Source organism: Oncorhynchus nerka, unplaced genomic scaffold, assembly GCF_034236695.1.
Source record: "Oncorhynchus nerka isolate Pitt River unplaced genomic scaffold, Oner_Uvic_2.0 unplaced_scaffold_1429, whole genome shotgun sequence".
NCBI lineage: Eukaryota > Metazoa > Chordata > Actinopteri > Salmoniformes > Salmonidae > Oncorhynchus > Oncorhynchus nerka.
In genome coordinates this window covers 67,947-83,667 of record NW_027039884.1, presented here as the reverse complement: position 1 = coordinate 83,667, position 15,721 = coordinate 67,947, and the positions used below count along the sequence as shown (strand labels likewise).

The 15,721-nt window shown below is 48.2% G+C and overlaps 1 protein-coding gene across 1 annotated transcript; it reads left to right on the top strand.

The window, feature by feature from the left end:
- Nucleotides 1-7,237: 7,237 nt before the first annotated feature.
- LOC115120791 (otolith matrix protein 1-like) lies at nucleotides 7,238-13,923 on the top strand. The gene is made up of 10 exons (XM_029649769.2): nucleotides 7,238-7,429; nucleotides 7,622-7,758; nucleotides 7,941-8,043; nucleotides 8,126-8,204; nucleotides 10,274-10,380; nucleotides 10,470-10,644; nucleotides 12,191-12,258; nucleotides 12,421-12,605; nucleotides 12,714-12,873; nucleotides 12,957-13,923. Exons 1-10 carry the CDS (start codon nucleotides 7,351-7,353, stop codon nucleotides 12,965-12,967), a joined length of 1,104 nt encoding a protein of 367 aa, XP_029505629.1. The 5' UTR covers nucleotides 7,238-7,350; the 3' UTR covers nucleotides 12,968-13,923.
- Nucleotides 13,924-15,721: the final 1,798 nt, after the last annotated feature.

Below are 15,721 nucleotides of genomic sequence, written 5' to 3'. Positions count from 1 at the left end.
TATCATTAGCACCAAGTAAAACTCCAATTCTAATTTACGCTTTACCTCAATACCATACTCCTTATGGTTTTTTAACCTTTTAATTAGACCTTAAACCTGTTTATTTTCATCTGGGGGGGAAAAACAAGTACAACTCTGCCCCCTTAGATGCCAATGAAATCACCCACATAACTAAATCGTTTACCGGCAATGTTACTATCCATCTGGTAGTGTTGGTATCTGACTGACTGTTTATCAGTATGGATCCAAGGACATACAGTAGGGAGCTCTAGAGGGAAATAGTCTTCTTGGTAGTGGCCTAGAGTTAGATGAACTACAGCGCCCTCCGGTATCTGGACAGATATCAACTTATTTGTTGTTGCTTTATTATGAAGCAATTTCATTGGCTAAATAATCAAGGTCAAATAAAGGTAGGTCTTTGGACACCGATGCCTTGATTAGCTTTTATCACACCGCTTTTCAATATTTGTTTTACCTCAGTCTCCTCTTCAGCAATTTAATGCATGCATGCTCGATCGGTACAATAACTTGGGCAGACAACTTTGCACTTTTTTTCCCTAATTAACGTCTTCGCTATAGTAATATAGAATATGACATTTAGCAGATGTTTTTATCCAAAGCAACTTACAGTAGTGCATGGATACATTGTCTTATGGGTGGCCCCAGCGGGAACCAACACCACAATCGTGACATTGTAAGGGCCTTGCTCTACCAGCTGAGACACACACAGGACCAACATAAGAAATGAAAGGTGACATTCTGTACTTTGGCCTAATTTAAATAAGTTTGGAGGGCACAGTAGATATCTTCTCTGTACACTGCTCTGGGTTTGGCTCTGTGTCCATGCCCCTTCAGGTCCTATCATCTTAGCACCCTCTCTGTTATCTGGATCAATGTTTTCAACCTGAAATCTGATGACCTTGGCGACTGGCAAATGACAGACAATAACAACAAGCAGTCTCGTAGCCTCATTGATCGAAATGACCTGCTTTAAAAAATGATTTGGGATAGGGGGCGGTATTTTAACGTCCAGATGAAAAGCCTGCCCAAAGTTAACTGCCTGCTACTCAGGCCCAGAGGTTAGGATATGCATATAATTGGTAGAGTATGTCTGTGAGTATAACAGAACTGAAATGGCAGGCGAAACCCAGAGGACAAACCATCAAACAAAATAATATTCAGCATATCACTGATTTCAATGACTGGCACTTTTATAATAGGGCGAAATCGTCCCCTGTTGCAGTTCCTAGGGCTTCCACTAGATGTCAACAGTCTTTAGAAAGAGTTTCAGGCTGGTTTTTGGAAAAATGAGGGAGAAGTTGTAGTTTTTCTAAGTGGCTCCCATTTTCGGTAAAGACTAACGATTCTCCGTATTAAATTGTATTGTTTATTTGCGTATTAGGGTACCTAAGGATTGATTATAAACGTTGATTGACTTGTTTGGATACGTTTATTGGTAACGTTTGTGATTAATTTTGTATGCAATTTGAAGGAGGCAAACCGAGTGGATTATTGACTGAAGCGCGCCAGCTAAACTGAGTTTTTATGGATATAAAGAAGGAATTTATCGAACAAAAGGACCATTTGTAATGTAACTGGGACCTTTTGGAGTGCCAACAGAAGAAGATCTTCAAAGGTAAGGCATATTATAACGCTATTTCTGACTTTCGTGTCGCAACTCCCTGGTTGAAAATGATTTGTTATGCATTTGTGTGCTGGAAGCCATTTTGAAATCTGACACCTTGGTTGGATTAACAAGTTAAGCTTTATTTTGATGTATTGCACTTGTGATTTCATGAATGTTTAATATTTATAGTAATTTAATTTGAATTTGGCGCTCTGCCATTTCACCGGATGTTGGCCAAAGACGTTTTAAGGAAACACCTTCTCAATTGTCTTGTATTTTACCAGTCTTTGGTTTTATTGTCTAGACTTCACCTTTGAGAACACGTGCAGCTTGTGTCCCATGTTGTGGTTCACTACGATGTGTGTTCTCTGTGTATAAGGAAGGGAACTGAGCTCTGTAGACTATATCATATCTGAAGAAGCATTGTTTCAGAATGAGGGGTGCTGTAGCTCTGCTTGTGTTGTTGTTCTGTCTGTCTGGAACATGGCCTCAGGAGGAGAGTGGAGGGTGTTCTGTCTGTCTGGGACATGGACTCAGGAGGAGAGAGGAGGGTGTTCTGTCTGTCTGGGGCATGGACTCAGGAGGAGGGTGTTCTGTCTGTCTGGGACATGGACTCAGGAGGAGGGTGTTCTGTCTGTCTGGGACATGGACTCAGGAGGAGGAGGAGGGTGTTCTGTCTGTCTGGGACATGGACTCAGGAGGAGAGAGGAGGGTGTTCTGTCTGTCTGGGGCATGGACTCAGGAGGAGGGTGTTCTGTCTGTCTGGAACATGGACTCAGGAGGAGAGTGGAGGGTGTTCTGTCTGTCTGGGGCATGGACTCAGGAGGAGAGAGGGGGTGTTCTGTCTGTCTGGGGCATGGACTCAGGAGGAGAGTGGAGGGTGTTCTGTCTGTCTGGGGCATGGACTCAGGAGGAGGGTGTTCTGTCTGTCTGGGGCATGGACTCAGGAGGAGGGTGTTCTGTCTGTCTGGAACATGGACTCAGGAGGAGGGTGTTCTGTCTGTCTGGAACATGGACTCAGGAGGAGAGAGGAGAGGTCATGGACTCAGGAGGAGAGAGGAGAGGTCAGAGAGAAAGACATCACTCAACGGACAGGGGAACAGAATATGGTGAGTGAATTTCAGATAAAGAACTAAAGCTACAGGCACGACAGGCGAACGCACGACCAAACCACCTGATGTCAGGGCTGAGCTGAGAGCGCTGAGAGACATGGTCGTTGAACAGAGAGTGGAGCTGTGGAATATGCGGGCCAGACTGTAAGCCAGTGACACAGGTAGTGTAGAACACAGGTCGTGTAGAAAAGCTTATTCTTGAATTTGTGGGAGAATCAATATGATTAATAAAGTTGAATTGGATTGACTGCCAGTGAGAGTGAAAATGCAAATATGATCGTGTGTATCAGTTCACGTTCTACATTGGGTTGGTCATATAATGTGTCTCTCAGTTTTAACTGTGAGGTAAGCAGTGTTTCTGCTGATATCATTCTAGCATTGGCAGTGAGACTGAATGCCAGTGAGATGAACGTGGAGGAGCTAAATACCAAGAATACTGGCAATGTACTTTATTTAATATGACAGAACATGCCTTTATAGAAAGCAATGAAATACATGTTGAGTACAAATGTGAAGGAAGATGCCGTATGCAGATTTGAGTCTAAATGAAAATCTGTCATTTCTTTGGCCACCAGAAATGTAAATAGTGTATATTGTTCCTCATTGTATCATAGAATGAAAATGAAGGGCGAGGAGGAGGAGGTAAAGAGAGGTGAAACATTGTCTGAAAACTTCACTTGTTCCCATGTTGTTCAATTATGGTATTGGAGAATTCCTCTACACTTTCAAAAAACACCTCATTAGAAACTAAGTAGGTTTAATAAGTAAAGATCTTTTCTAAATTGGAATTTCTGCGTATTTTCAGTGAATTGTCCTAAGTAAGTATACTTTCTCTCCTGTGTTCACAGACGGACCGAAGGTGGCCTTCTATGCGGCTTTGACTGATTCAGGAGCAGTAGGACCCTTCAGCTCTGAAACCAATCTGATCTACACCAAAGTCTTCACCAATATAGGCAATGCCTTACAGCCAACATACAGGTAGCCTACTTTTACTAAACGTACTGCCCAATATCAAACCGACCCCTGGCCTCAACCACTAGGCCCTTTATAGAGGCTTTGACTTTGACATTAGACTGTTGATCAATATGGACTGCATCCATATCGATTGTGCTATTTTACTTGTTTGCATTAGGGCCACTTCCCTCCATTAAGCTCAACTGCAGCTTTGACTGACATTTTCCTCTTCTTAGCTCATCCCCATTAGCTACAACCAAAAGTCTTGTGGCCACAATTTAAAAGGTTGTTCCCTCTCTTCTTGTGCTTCAGGTGCCTTCACAGCACCGGGGAGCACCAGCCTCTGATCATCGCAATAACTTCTTTTTAATGACATTTTTTCCAGTCGAATAATCACTCCAAACAGCCTACCCGACCGCTCTGAGGCGTCCGCATGGTCCTAAAGCACACTGTTTCCTCCTTTTGTATCACACTCCAATGATGAAACTGGGGGGGAATGCAATTTCAGACTGCCCCCCCCGTCCCCCCGGTCCCCGTCCCCAGTGAAAGTTGCACCCCTGGATGCAATAGTTAAAGCGGTTTGGGTAACAAACACATGATTTTATGCTACTGTTGTTTCTAGTGGTTTTACCAGTTTTGAGCCTATTCCAGATGTAGAAACCAGATTTAAAACCTCTTAAGTCAAGGTAGGGCTAGACATTATGTACATGTGTATGTGTACCTGTCTGCTTGTGAGCTGAGACCCAGAGAGAGGGGAAGCGGTATCAGATAGCCAATACGTTTTCCTTGACTGGCTACCGTACACCTGAACAATACACAGCCTGTTATGGTGGCTAGGCTACATCTTTAATCTCAGCCCAGGCAGAGCGGGGGACAGGGAGTATCCACTCTCCTTGGCAAGGCCTCCCACCAGACTTCCACACAGAGACACTCTGTCTGCGTCACTCTTTTAATTAGAGAGATTGCTGGGATATGCCAGGTGTACTGGAGAGGGTATGTCAAGCCAAGTAGTCAGCCTGCCTCCCCTTCCCTCCTCTACCACTCTACCTTTCCTCCCCTCTCTCTCTCTTCCCCCACCCTCTCCATCAACTTCCATTCCTTCCTCTACCTCTTTCTACCCTCTCTCTCTCTTTCTCTACCTCTCTCTACCCTCTCTCTCCCCTCCTCCTCTTTCTACCCTCTCTCTCCCCTCCTCTACCTCTCTCTACCCTCTCTCTCTTCCTCTACCTCTCTCTACCCTCTCTCTCCCCTCCTCTACCTCTCTCTACCCTCTCTCTCTCTTCCTCTACCTCTCTCTACCCTCTCTCTCTCTTCCTCTACCTCTCTCTACCCTCTCTCCCCTCCTCCTCCTCTTTCTACCCTCTCTCTCCCTCCTCTACCTCTCTCTACCCTCTCTCTCTTCCTCTACCTCTCTCTACCCTCTCTCTCCCCTCCTCTACCTCTCTCTACCCTCTCTCTCTCTTCCTCTACCTCTCTCTACCCTTTCTCTCTCTCTTCCTCTACCTCTCTCTACCCTCTCTCTCCCCTCCTCCTCCTCTTTCTACCCTCTCTCTCCCCTCCTCTACCTCTCTCTACCCTCTCTCTCCCCTCCCTCTACCTCTCTCTACCCTCTCTCTCTCTTCCTCTACCTCTCTCTACCCTCTCTCTCTCTTCCTCTACCTCTCTCTACCCTCTCTCTCTCTTCCTCTACCTCTCTCTACCCTCTCTCTCCCCTCCTCTACCTCTCTCTACCCTCTCTCTCTCTTCCTCCTCCTCTTTCTACCCTCTCTCTCCCCTCCTCCTCCTCTTTCTACCCTCTCTCTCCCCTCCTCTACCTCTTTCTACCCTCTCTCTCCCCTCCTCTACCTCTCTCTACCCTCTCTCTCTTCCTCTACCTCTCTCTACTCTCTCTCCCCTCCTCTACCTCTCTCTACCCTCTCTCTCTCTTCCTCTACCTCTCTCTACCCTCTCTCTCTCTTCCTCTACCTCTCTCTACCCTCTCTCTCCCCTCCTCCTCCTCTTTCTACCCTCTCTCTCCCCTCCTCTACCTCTCTCTACCCTCTCTCTCTCTTCCTCTACCTCTCTCTACCCTCTCTCTCTCTTCCTCTACCTCTCTCTACCCTCTCTCTCTCTTCCTCTACCTCTCTCTACCCTCTCTCTCCCCTCCTCTACCTCTCTCTCCCTCCTCCTCCTCCCTCTTTCTCCCTCTCTCTCCCTCCTCTACCTCTCTCTACCCTCTCTCTCCCCTCCTCCTCCTCTTTCTACCCTCTCTCTCCCCTCCTCTACCTCTCTCTACCCTCTCTCTCTCTTCCTCTACCTCACTCTACCCTCTCTCTCCCCTCCTCTACCTCTCTCTACCCTCTCTCTCTCTTCCTCTACCTCTCTCTACCCTCTCTCTCTCTTCCTCTACCCTCTCTCTCCCTTCCTCCACCTCTCTCTACCCTCTCTCTCCCCTCCTCTACCTCTCTCTACCCTCTCTCTCCCCTCCTCTACCTCTCTCTACCCTCTCTCTCCCCTCCTCTACCTCTCTCTACCCTCTCTCTCTCTTCCTCTACCTCTCTCTACCCTCTCTCTCCCCTCCTCAACCTCTCTCTACCCTCTCTCTCCCCTCCTCAACCTCTCTCTACCCTCTCTCTCCCCTCCTCTACCTCTCTCTACCATCTCTCTCTCTTCCTCTACCTCTCTCTACCCTCTCTCTCCCCTCCTCTACATCTCCTCTTCCCTCCTTCTCTTCACCTTCTCTTCTCCCTCCTCTTTCTCTCTCCATCACCTCCCTCTCTCTACCTCTCTCTACCCTCTCTCTCTTCCTCTTCTCTTCCTCTCCCTCTTCCCTCCTTCTCTTCTCCCTCCTCCTCTCTCTCTCTCCCTCTCTCTCCTCCCCTCCTCTACCTCTCTCTCTACCCTCTCTCTCTCTTCCTCTACCTCTCTCTCCCCTCCTCTACCTCTCTCTACCCTCTCTCTCTCTTCCTCTATCTCTCTCTACCCTCTCTGTCTCTTCCTCTACCTCTCTCTACCCTCTCTCTCCCTCCTCCTCCTCTTTCTACCCTCTCTCTCCCCTCCTCTACCTCTCCTCTTCCCTCCTCTCTCCCCTCCTCTACCTCTCTCTACCCTCTCTCTCCCCCTCCTCTACCTCTCTCTACCCTCTCTCTCGTTCTCTTCCTCTCCTCTTCCCTCCTTCTCTTCTCCCTCCCCTCTCTCTCTCCGTCACCTCCCCTCCTCTACCTCTCTCTACCCTCTCTCTCTCTCTCTCTCTTTCTCTTCCTCTCCCCTCCCCTTGCATTTCTCCTCTCCTTTCCCTCTCTTTCCCCATCTCCTCCCATCTCTCTCTCCCCTCCTCTCGCTTTCTAAAGCTAAGGGGATAATTGAAAGAGAAACGTTAGACAGCTATCAGGAGATTATCTTCCAGTGGTTAGAATTTTTGGAATGGAGGAGAATAATGAAATGTTTTCTTCTTACCTGACCCCCCCCTTCCCCCATCCATCTCTCCGCTTGAGGGTTCCTAAGAACAAGGGTATAAGAGGGGGTCGATGTGAAAGCATTTTTTCCTGATAAAACCTCAGGTTACTGGTTTCTCCACTGTAGCGTTCAGTTGGAGTGTGTCTCGTGTGTGAGAGGAGATTTCGTCTTCACAGAGTGTGTTTGAGAGGGAGAAGATTTCTCTGATTTTTGTCAGTCGACATGGATCGTCTGGACAGAAGGCTGGCAGTGACTCTTCTCCTCTTCTCATTCATCTCTTTCTCCACTCAGAAAACCTCCGGTAAGTCTGGGAGTCTTTAGGTCAGATGTATTCTGTGTTTTCACCTCGGTTATGATGAACCTCATCATAATGTGAAGTCTCCTGGAGCATTTCTGTTGCATTTGCAACAGGTGCGAAGGTACAATGCTTGTACCTGTTTTTCTCCAGTGAGAATAAAGTTGAACACAGTTCAACATTCCTTGTCTTTCCCAGTCTCCTGGTGTGTGGTGTCGGAGGCAGAGGAGCAGAAGTGTCTGGATCTGGCTGGGAGTGCTACAGCCCGGAATATCAGAGGAACGCTGCTGTGCGTCCGTGGCCAGAGTCCCACAGACTGTATGGAGAAGATCAAGGTGTGTGGCAAAACAGCCTTACGGCTTCAGAAATCCATGGAATTACAAAATAATTCGCAGGAAATCTGGGAACCCTACAACCGGGATTTCTGAAAAGTTACCAGAATTGTGCAACCTTAAACGACCTGTAGAGAAAGTGTAGTTGAATTGTGCAACATGTAATGTGACCTATGTCTGTTCAGAATGGTACAGCGGATGCAGCAGCCATGTTTGCTGATGACATCTACACAGCTGGCTGGTGCTTTGGACTAGAACTGGCTGCTGGAGAGTCTTACAACGGACTGGGTGAGTGAGGAGGGGGGGGGGGGAGAAGGAAACCGTGTGTAAACGTTGAACCTGTCTTACCTTATCCTGTCTGCTCTCTCAGATGGTATCAGCTACTATGTTGTAGCTCTGGCTCGTCGCTCCTCCAGTGACCTGTCCCTGTTGGAGATGCATGAACGCAGGTGAGAACAGATAGACGGATTGATTGATTGTTTGTTAGATTTGGATTTGATTTGATTAGGATCCAAGGCAGTGGCTGCTCTTGGAGGTCCAAACAAATAAATAAAATGCATAGTATACATAACACTATAATACAATATACAATACAAAATATAATACAATATATACTACAATATATAATACAATACATACTACAATATACAATACAATATACAATACAATATACAATACAATATACAATACAATACATACTACAATGCATAATACAATATACATCATACAATACTTAATACAACACATAATACAATATATAATACAATATACAATACAAAATATAATACAATACATACTACAATGCATAATACAATATACATCATACAATACTTAATACAACACATAATACAATATAAAATACTTAATACAACACATTATGCAAACATTATACAAGACTTAATACAATACGTAGTATATAAAAATGTCTGTCTCTTCACAGTCCCCGTTGTGCCGTAAGGTGTTCTTTTATCTTGTTTTTTAACTGGTTTTATTGCCAGCTTGATTTACCTGGGGTGGTAGAGAGTTCCATGTAGTCATGGCTCTATTTAATACTGTGTGTTTACCAGCCTCTGTTCTGGACCTGGGGACTGTGAAGAGACCTCTGGTTGCATGTCTTGTGTTGTACCGATGAGTCTCCGAACTGTGTGACAGCGTTTGGTACCTTCAACACATCAATACCTCTCACAACGACCAATAGTGATGCAGCCAATCTCTCCTCAACGTTGAGCCAGGAGAGATTGACATGCATGTTATTGACATTCACCCTCCGTGTACATCGAAGTGCAATACGTGCTGCTCTGTTGTGGACAAACTGCAATTTACTTATATCCTTCTTTGCCGTAAATGACCACACAACTGGGCAGTAGACCTGACCTGTCTGGTCGACTGAGGTGTCAAGAAAGCAGAGCAACGCCTTATCACGGACAGACCTCTTTCCTTTTAAGCAACCATCGAGTCGATATGTTTTGACCATGACAGCTTGCTATCTAGGGTTACACCCAGCAGTTTAATCTCCTCAACTTGCTCAATCACCACATTATTCAATAATAGATCTAGGTGAGATTTAGGGTTGAGTTAGTGATTTATCCCAAAAACAATGTTTTTAGTTTTTGATACTTAGCACCAGCCTATTGCTAGTTACCCATTCTAAAACGGACAGGAGCTCTATACTAAGGGTGTCAGTTATTTATTCTATTGTTGTAGCTGATGTGTTTTCGGTTGAGTCGTCAGCGTACATCGACACACAGGCTTTATTCAAGGCCAGTGGAAGTTCATTAGTAAAAACTGCCCTGCGGTATATCACACTCAATTTAATTTGCATCTTTCATTAAAGAAAACCCTCTTTGTTCTATTAGATCATTCTGAATCCATCCGTTTTTATCAGTAATAGGTCATGATCAATGATATCAAAAACCTGCACTGAAATCTAACAAAACAGCTCCCACAATCTTCTTATTATCAAATGATCTCAGCCAATCATCAGTCATTTGTGTCAGTGCCGAGCATGTTGAGTGCCCTTCCCGATCGTCATGCTGAAAGTACACTACCGTTCAAAAGATTGGGGTCAATTAGAAATGTCCTTGTTTTTGAAAGAAAAGCACATTTTTTTTGTCCTTTAAAATAACATCAAATTGATCAGAAATACAGTGTAAATACAGTGTTGTTAATTTGTTTTCTGTAAAATAACATTGTATTTGGTCAAACACGATCATTTCATAAAGTTTGCTAAGCACCGGTAACAGGCTCATTGGTCGGCTGTTTGAACCATTAAAGGGTGGTTTGCTATTCTTGGATAGCGGAATGACCCTTCCCTTCCCCCAGGCCTGAGGGCACATACTGTCTTCTAGGCTTAAATTGAAGATGTGGCAAAGAGGAATTCAGCTTCAGCAATTTACCATCCAGGTTGTCGGTACCAGGTGGCTTGTTCTTATAGACAGTGGAAAAAAACGTTGCCTCTTCCACACCAACTTTGCGATTTGAATGATTGACTCATTGATTGATTGATTGGATATTGTAGCTCCTGTCACCCAGGGATCCGTACCACGGTGGGCTGGACTGTTCCTATTGGCTTCCTGGTCAACACCTCACAGATCAGTGTCGATGAACAATGCAACTTTCCTAAAGGTGAGACCTGTGTGTGTGTGGGGGTGTGTGTGTGTTGTGTGGCCCAGACTCTTTGTGTGTATTGTTGGTGTCATTGTGTGTCCCTCCAGCGGTGGGGGACTTCTTTGGCTACAGCTGTGTACCAGGAGTAAAGGACAGAGAACACGACCCCAGAGGAAGCAACCCTAAGAACCTGTGTGAAGCCTGCATAGGAGACGACAACGAGAGACATATATGTGTTAACAACCACCGAGAGAGACACTATGGAGAGGCTGGGGCACTGAGGTGGGGAGGAGAGGAGGAGAGGCTGGGGCACTGAGGTAGGGAGGAGAGGAGGAGAGGCTGGGACACTGGGGTAAGGAGGAGAGGCTGGGGCACTGAGGTAGGGGGAGAGGAGGAGAGGCTGGGGCATGGAGGTAGGGAGGAGATGAGGAGAGGCTGGGGCACTGAGGTAGGGGGAGAGGAGGAGAGGCTGGGCCACTGAGATAGTGAGGAGATGAGGAGAGGCTGGGGCACTGAGGTAGGGGGAGAGGAGGAGAGGCTGGGCCACTGAGATAGTGAGGAGATGAGGAGAGGCTGGGACACTGAGGTAGGGAGGAGATGAGGAGAGACTGGGGCACTGAGGTAGGGAGGAGAGGAGGAGAGGCTGGGGCACTGAGGTAGGAGGAGATGGGGAGGCTGGGGCACTGAGGTAAGGAGGAGATGAGGAGAGACTGGGGCACTGAGGTAGGGGGGAGAGGAGAGGCTGGGGCACTGAGGTGGGAGGAGAGGAGAGACTGGGGCACTGAGGTAGGGAGGAGAGGAGGAGAGGCTGGGGCACTGAGGTAAGGAGGAGATGAGGAGAGACTGGGGCACTGAGGTAGGGAGGAGATGAGGAGAGGCTGGGACACTGAGGTAAGGAGGAGAGGCTGGGGCACTGAGGTAGGGGGGAGAGGAGGAGAGGCTGGGGCACTGAGGTAGGGAGGAGAGGAGGAGAGGCTGGGGCACTGAGGTAGGGAGGAGAGGAGAGGAGGGAGAGGCTGGGGCACTGAGGTATGGAGGAGAGGAGGAGAGGCTGGGGCACTGAGGTAGGGAGGAGAGGAGGAGAGGCTGGGGCACTGAGGTAGGGAGGAGAGGAGGAGAGGCTGGGGCACTGAGGTAGGGAGGAGAGGAGGAGAGGCTGGGGCACTGAGGTAGGGAGGAGAGGAGGAGAGGCTGGGGCACTGAGGTAGGGAGGAGAGGAGAGAGGCTGGGGCACTGAGGTATGGAGGAGAGAGGGAGAGGCTGGGGCACTGAGGTAGGGAGGAGAGGAGAGAGGGCAAGGAGGAGAGGCTGGGGCACTGAGGTAGAGAGAAGAGAAAGGGAGAGGCTAGGCTAGGGCACTGAGGTAGGGAGGAGAGAGGGAGAGGCTGGGGCACTGAGGTAGGGAAGAGAGGAAGAGGAGGAGAAGAGAGGCTGGGGCACTGAGGTAGGGAGGAGAGGAAAGAGGGAGAGGCTGGGGCATTGAGGTAGGGAGAGAGGAGGAGAGGCTGGGGCACTGAGGTAGGGAGGAGAGAGGCTGGGGCACTGAGGTAGGGAAGAGAGGGAGAGGAGGAGAGGTGATAGGGATGAGACGAGAGGAGGAAAGGATCTATTTCTCCTTCTTGAAAGTTTCTCAAATCAGTCCATGGGGGCCCCTAACCATCCCACATATTTGATATATTCCAACACCAGTCTACAAATGTAACAAGTCAACGAATCACCAAGCCCTTGATTAGTTGAATCAGGTAGAATTGCTGTGGATCCCAGAGGACTGGTTTGAGAAACAGTGTCTTATTTAACTAGCTGTGTTTGACTTGAGTCTTTCTTCCAGGTGTGTGGCTGAGAATTTGGGCGATGTGGCATTTGTCAAACACACCACCATTTCTGACAACATGGATGGTGAGAATCTGATCTAAATCTAACCAAACACCAACATTCAGAATGTCTCCTCTCTAAACAAACTTCAGCATTTCTCGCTCGAGACACTAAGTGTCAGTATTTCATAGGTTTTCTGATCAGCCTCCTCCACATCACTTCACCAATTCTTCTACTCTACCCTAGGCAACAATATGGAATCATGGGCCATGGACCTGGAACTGGAGGACCTGAAGCTGCTGTGCCCGGATGGCAGTGAGGCTGGGCCGTTTGACCATGAGACGTGTCACCTGGCTGTGGTACCAGCTAACGCTGTGGTGGTACGCCTAGAGGACAAGTGTAGAGTCTGGAAATACCTGGAACGCCTACAGGTGTGTGTGTGTGTGTGTGTGTGTGTGTGTGTGTGTGTGTGTGTGTGTGTGTGTGTGTGTGTGTGTACTTTTTTTTGACATCTCACCCCCTCTCTTCTCTCTCTATAGAATGTGTTTGGGAACACCACCATGTTCAGCTCAGTGGGCTACACCCAATCAGATCTCCTGTTTTCTGACTCCACCCACCACCTGCTCAGGGTTGTGGGTAGTTACACTTCCTGGTTGGGTCCTACATACACCACGGTCCTGCAGGCCTTCGAGTGTGAAAGTAAGAGAGTGGAGAGAGAGTGGAGAGAGAGAAAGAGACACAGTGTGGTTTCATTCTTTCATGTCTTGTGTTTCTTCCCACAGGTTTGTGCTGATCCTTCTAGAAAGAAATCAACCAGCATCCTCTCTATCTCTCCACATCTTTCTTTCCCTCCCTCCATATCTTATCCCCCCTTCCCTCCATGCCCCCTCCCTCCCTCCCTCCCTCCCTACATCCTGCCTACATGCCCCCTCCCCTCCCTCCCTACATCCTGCCTACATGCCCCCCTCCCCTCCCTCCCTCCATCCCTACATCCTCCCCTCACCCCCTTCCCTCCCTACATAGATATCCGGAGTGTTTATTTCCTCCCACACAGTTCCAGTAGTCACTTTTCCTCCTATAAAAAATATCAATGTCATTAACTCAGTGTGTGTGTGTGTGTGTGTGTGTGTGTGTGTGCCCTTGGTTCACTGCGTTCCCACGGTTGGTATAGAAAACCACCATGCTAGTCACTCTACACCTGACAGAGAGGGGATTACAGCTGTAAGTCACCACCAGACACTAATCTAAGGTCAGGTTCATGTTTTTAACCATAATGGTTCATGTTCCATTTTGGTAAGGTAAGCTGATCCTAGATCTGTGCTAAAATAGGAACTTCTACCCAGAGCATTAATCCATGATACTCTATACACAGCAATTCAAACAAATGCTGACTGCGTTAAACCATGTCTCCAGAGTGATTTGATTGACCTGGAAGGTGATGAAATATTGGAGATGTGATAAGATGTTTGAAGCCACTGAAATTATGTTTGTGCTGTAAATCATTGAATGAACAGGATTTTTTTTTAAATTATATCATTTCTTCTGGAGAATGTTCTCTCTATCAAAACAATTCCTTATGACCTCTATATTTTGTTAATGTTGTACCCGTAGAGTAACTCACTCTACGGAGGTATATTGGTGCTGTGACACTACAGTATTTTCTGTCTATCTTCAGGATATAAATTGTTCTAAAGAGACCTGTGTGTAAATACTCTTCACCTGCTTGTATTTGTAGTTCTGCAACCTCTTTAAATATATTAAAGAAATGGTGACAAAATGCTGTCAAAGGCGTCTTTGCTTTGGAAGAAGTGGATTCTAGGCGCCATTATAGGGGGGTAACACACACACACACACACACACCTGGGCCTTTAGCCTACTTACACTGCTGACGGCTGATTTGACTTTTAGCTGTGGATGGTGCGATTGAAAGAAAGGAGAGGACAAGGATGGAGGGATGGAGGACAGAGTAGTGACAGGTGATCCATCAGGTATTCAATTACCACCCATCCTTTACACTACTGATAACCCCCACGCCCACGCGAACACACACACACCACACACAAACACACACATGCTCGCTTGCACACACATATGCCCGCGCACACACACTGCGGTAAGTGGTTGGCTGTATCGAAGGGTCAGTTCTGCTTAGTCAAGGGAAGTGTGTACAGTGTGTGTGGATAATGAGTTTGGCACCGTGTTTCCATATGCTTTTAGTGCAGTAGACCCGAAAATATCTCCCTCCTTCTTCCCATCGTTCCCTTTCTCATACCCGCTCCTCTCTCTCGCCCCCCCACCCTTCCCTTTCTCATACCCCCTCCTCTCTCTCGCCCCCCACCCTTCCTTTCTCATACCCGCTCCTCTCTCTCGCCCCCCACCCTTCCCTTTCTCATACCCGCTCCTCTCTCTCGCCCCCACCCTTCCCTTTCTCATACCCTCCTCTCTCTCCCCCCACCCTTCCTTTCTCATACCCCCTCCTCTCTCTCGCCCCCCACCCTTCCCTTTCTCATACCCCCCACCCTTCCCTTCTCCTCCTCCCCACCCTTCCCTTTCTCATACCCCCTCCTTTCTCTCGCCCCCACCCTTCCCTTTCTCATACCCCCTCCTCTCTCTCGCCCCCCACCCTTCCCTTTCTCATACCCCCTCCTCTCTCTCGCCCCCCACCCCCTTCCCTTTCTCTCGCCCCCTCCTTCCTCTCTCTCGCCCCCCACCCTTCCCTTTCTCATACCCCCTCCTCTCTCTCGCCCCCACCCTTCCCTTTCTCATACCCCCTCCTCTCTCTCGCCCCCACCCTTCCCTTTCTCATACCCCTCCTCTCTCTCGCCCCCCCACCCTTCCCTTTCTCATACCCCCTCCTCTCTCTCGCCCCCACCCTTCCCTTTCTCATACCCCCTCCTCTCTCTCGCCCCCACCCTTCCCTTTCTCATACCCGCTCCTCTCTCTCGCCCCCACCCTTCCCTTCTCATACCCGCTCCTCTCTCTTTCTCGCCCCCCCCCCACCCTTCCTTTCATACCCCCTCCTCTCTCTCGCCCCCCACCCTTCCTCTCTCTCGCCCCCCCATTCCCTCCCCCCTCTCTCTCGCCCCCCACCCTTCCCTTTCTCATACCCGCTCCTCTCTCTCGCCCCCCACCCTTCCCTTTCTCATACCCCCTCCTCTCTCTCGCCCCCCCTTTCTCACCCTTCCCCCTTTCTCATACCCCTCCTCTCTCGCCCCCACCCTTCCCTTTCTCATACCCCCTCCTCTCTCTCGCCCACCCACCCTTCCCTTTCTCATACCCCCTCCTCTCTCTCGCCCCCACCCTTCCTCCTTTCATACCCCCTCCTCTCTCTCTCTCCCTTTACCTGTTCATTTACCCCAAAGTCACATTCTCTCTCTCTCTCTGTATATCTCCTCCCCCCTCTTCTCCATAGTTCACAGTGAGAATATGAGTCAGATTAGACATGAGACGTATTTTCCCCTGTCACACACACATTTTAGACACTAGATGGTACCCTAGGGCCATCACTGTGTGTGTGTGTGTGTGTGTGGCATGCGCATGTGGAGGC